The sequence below is a fragment of the Megascapheus bottae genome, chromosome 30 (assembly GCF_031878675.1).
Source record: "Megascapheus bottae isolate mThoBot1 chromosome 30, mThoBot2.hap1, whole genome shotgun sequence".
Classification (NCBI taxonomy): domain Eukaryota; kingdom Metazoa; phylum Chordata; class Mammalia; order Rodentia; family Geomyidae; genus Megascapheus; species Megascapheus bottae.
In genome coordinates this window covers 5,452-9,031 of record NC_143538.1, presented here as the reverse complement: position 1 = coordinate 9,031, position 3,580 = coordinate 5,452, and the positions used below count along the sequence as shown (strand labels likewise).

The window sequence follows — 3,580 nt, the reverse complement described above, 5'->3', positions numbered from 1 at the left end:
AGAAAGAGTAAGATTTTCTCAGGATGGGGGGAGGGAATATCAAGATCTAAACCAGCCTCCAAATTGCCTTCGGGAAGATATTCTAAGTCAGAGTCCTCAAGGAGATCTACTGCCTCAGTGAAGATGGGATTTCCTTCCTGAGGTGGGGCAGGGGCAGATTCTAGTTCCTCAGGTGGAGACTGGATCTCGTGCAGCTGGACAGATGTGTCTGGATATTCTGTGAGAACAGACTCACTTTCCTCGACTGACACTACCTTTTTGACATCTTTAAGGGGTTCTCTTGAACTTAGGTTGGAGACATACTCCATGAGCCCCTCAGGGATGCTTTATCCTGCACCCCAGGAGTGATGACTTCACTCAAACAGGGCTGATCTAAGCTGATAGTAAAAGTCAGGGGAGAGTCTCCATCATCTTTCTCTTCCTGCAGGGGACCGGCAGGTTCCTGGGTGACATTGGTGGGGTTCAGAATGCATTCGCTGTACACAGGACACAAAGCCTGTTCGGGCTTCTCCACACCATTAACAGATTCTTCTGGCTTCACATGCTGTGCGGAGTCCAGTGATGGTTCCAGCTCTTCACGGGTCACCATCGTTGAAATCACTGCTGGGATACTGATAGGGAGTTCAGGAGAGGCTGCTCTATGGCGGCGCCAACCTGAGAATGGAGAAAGGATCTGAGTCTCTTATCTCCAATTAACCTCTAGAAAACGGCAAAGGAGCATTGGCTCAAGGTTAGGAGAGTAGCCTTGTGCTGAAAAGCTCAGGGACAAAGGTCAGGGCCATTTATAGGACAGTGGCCTTCAGCTGAAGAGCACAGGGAGTGCCCAAGTCTACTTCAAGCTCCATAACCCACAAAAAAATAAGAAAGAATTGGAGATTGGATTGAACTCTGAAGGTTGGGTCTTTCTCAGCTGTGGCTCAGGCCTAGTACTTTCAAAAAGAGAACAGACGTTGGCTGGCAGAGCATATCCATAAAAGGGCATTTCTGCTAAGCTGGGTAGTACTATGGTATCCTGTCCCGGCCAATCCGGGGCATTCCCAAGAGACCCAGGTCCCGTCCGTCCCTACTCACGAGCTCTGAAGCGCCTATACAAGGACTCCTTCCTCCCCTTCTTCACGGATTTCTCCAGATCAGAAAGGATGATTTCTAAACGGAGCAGTAGGTCCGAGGAAGGCATGTAGAGCCACACATAGTACATGAGCTCATGCAGGGTGTCCTGGTTCTGGCACTTATAAAAATCACCAGGGCAGCAGTCCATCCACATAGTGATAATAGAGCAGAGGGCGCTGTGGGCAGATTGGGGACAAGCACACTATGAGCACCACCCTGCCCGTTCTGTGCCTTCCTCCTGAGCCACTTAGTGGCTGGACTCGCATGCTGTGGAGGTCCTATACACAGACCTGCATGTTGGAAAGAGGGAGAGGAAACCTGGGAGCAGGATCCTCCTCACAACATGCCTCTAGAAACTTCTGAAAGACAAGTGTACACCATTCTCACTGTGACAGGCAATGAGAAGGTTGATGGTTGATTCCACGCTGGATCTGACTTTCTGCACAAAGCCTTTCCTGTCATCCCTAGACAACACACCCACACCCACAGCGGTGTCCTCTGAAATCCACTGAAGTCCCAAGCTGCCCCCCCACCCAAGGAAGTCACAAGTGGTGTGCAAACAAGAAATCTGCACTTTGGTGCAGAAGCCTCAATGATGCCCATTTAGCAAGGAGGGGCACAAGTCTTTGTGCCAAAGCCCACTTACATTTTGGTTTTCTCATCTTCCTCCCAGTAACGGTGGAGATATCTGTACCTAAGGGAGGACAGGAAGAAGTCACCTCCATGGTTCTCCCTTTCTAAGTTAACAGGATACCTGTGGTACTGGCCAAGTCCCACATGGGAATGTAAAAGTGACAGGGAAACCAGGGAGATATGTCTATACAGTTCTGTGAGTATTCTGCTAAGACTCTTATAGGCATTTGTCCAAAGTTAATGTGTCAGTGGCTCATGCCTTTTTTCTTAGCTCTTACACTGGCTGAGAACTCAGAATCACAGATGGAGAACAGTCTAGTCAGTAAAAATCTAAACACATTAAGTTTCACTGAACTGGCAACAGGCAGCAATTGTACCTGTGGCTCACTTGGCAAGTGCTAGCTCTGAGTACCAAGAGGACAGCACTCAGGCCCTGAGGTCAAGATGTAGGTCTAGAACACACACCAAAAACGTAAACGCTTCCAGGGTTATAAACAAGTAAAGCCTGCATAATCCCTCCTTGATGGCTCAGAAGTGATTCAGCTTCCTTACCACCTCCCCAGCCTTTCCTCTGTCTACTTGTACTCCGCAAGCCTCCAAGACTGCTACTTTGACACCTTATCTATAATTGGAAATGTGATTACTTCGGGCCTCAACCTAGGTGAGGGCACAAGTTGGGTGCCACTAGCATATGCCTGTAATTCTAGCCCTTTCAGAAAGCAGGCTTCTGAAGTTCCAGTAGCTTCTGAGGGAAAGGAATGCCTTGGTGACACTGTCCTAAAAAATCTAGCCAGGGTGTACACTTCTGGGTCTCATCCTTCATTCCCATGAGAAGACCTCAGTGAAAAGAACAGGCTCAGGGAGGTGCTAGGCGGGCGGCTGAGCAGCCCTGGGCTTGAAGGGGGAACACTCACTTTTTAAAGATCATATCCATCACTTGTTCCATCGTCCCCCACCGTCTGTAGTTATGCAGAAATATTTCGGACAAAGAAGAGGTCTCCCTTCTGGTAGGCAGGGACTAGGTTAATTACCAGCCTCTCCAGCAGGCCTGCCTCCCGACTCCATAGATTATGCGGCCCATTCCGGCTCTGGGCTGAATCACTGCGGCCCTAAGGTGGTAAAGAGAAGGGATCTTTCAAATGTGGAAATGAGAGCACACTCTATATGGAGTAATTGTGATAGAGAACATTGAAAACTACACAGAATGTATTCTCTCAGCAGAGACAGACACTTGAAAACACACACAAAGAAGGTTCTAATATGGGCCAGGATGGGGTGAAATAGGTTTCCTATCATGAACATACCTGGCCTGAATTGCCTTGTGCTTTCCTTAGTTTCATCCTGGAAAAGAGCTTTAGACCTTGGGCTCGTGGCTGGGCGCAGACCCAGTGTCGGTAGCTTTCTGTGAGGCCGTCACGCCTGTCTTGCCTGAGACTTGAGTCCCTTGGCCTGTGAAAACAAAACGAGAACATGTTTCTCGCTCCTGAGTCACAGGCCAAGTGAGCTGGCGTGAGCCCACAGTCAGTTATGGTTGCCTGGCTATCAGGGTTCCATGCTCTCTTCCATTGTGAGGGAGGCAGGGTCACCTCTCAGCCCAATGACCTATGCTGCTTCCTCACACAAGACCAACTGGAGGCTGACATCTCCCCTCCCCACATCACAATGTGCACATGGAGACACAGTCCACAGCACAGTTCACCTTGTCTGTCCAATCCCAACATCCTCTGCTAGCCCTAGCTACTGGCATGTCTCAGCTTCCAGGAGCCCATTCCTGGGTGGTCAGATCCATGCCTTCTCTGCCACGGTTCCTCTCATCCTGAACAAATCCTTCTGCCTC

General features: G+C 49.5%; 1 protein-coding gene across 1 annotated transcript; it reads right to left on the bottom strand.

Annotated features, from left to right (window-relative positions):
* Positions 1 to 286: 286 nt before the first annotated feature.
* LOC150044042 (uncharacterized) lies at positions 287 to 3,206 on the bottom strand. The gene is made up of 5 exons (XM_090321422.1): positions 3,048 to 3,206; positions 2,658 to 2,852; positions 1,757 to 1,804; positions 1,072 to 1,286; positions 287 to 654 (listed from the first exon to the last, which is right to left on the bottom strand). The coding sequence occupies exons 2-5, from the start codon at positions 2,687 to 2,689 to the stop codon at positions 287 to 289; spliced, it is 663 nt and encodes a 220-aa protein (XP_090177548.1). The 5' UTR covers positions 2,690 to 2,852; positions 3,048 to 3,206.
* Positions 3,207 to 3,580: the final 374 nt, after the last annotated feature.

Bases quoted from the DNA above. Each gene is read 5' to 3' on its own strand.
- LOC150044042 (XM_090321422.1), bottom strand. From the start codon at position 2,689: ATGGAACAAGTGATGGATATGATCTTTAAAAA. The intron at 1,287-1,756 runs GTAAGTGGGCTT...ATCTGCCCACAG, and splicing joins GAAGATGAGAAAACCAAAAT to CGCCCTCTGCTCTATTATCA. The intron at 655-1,071 runs GTGAGTAGGGAC...CTCCATTCTCAG, and splicing joins GTATAGGCGCTTCAGAGCTC to GTTGGCGCCGCCATAGAGCA.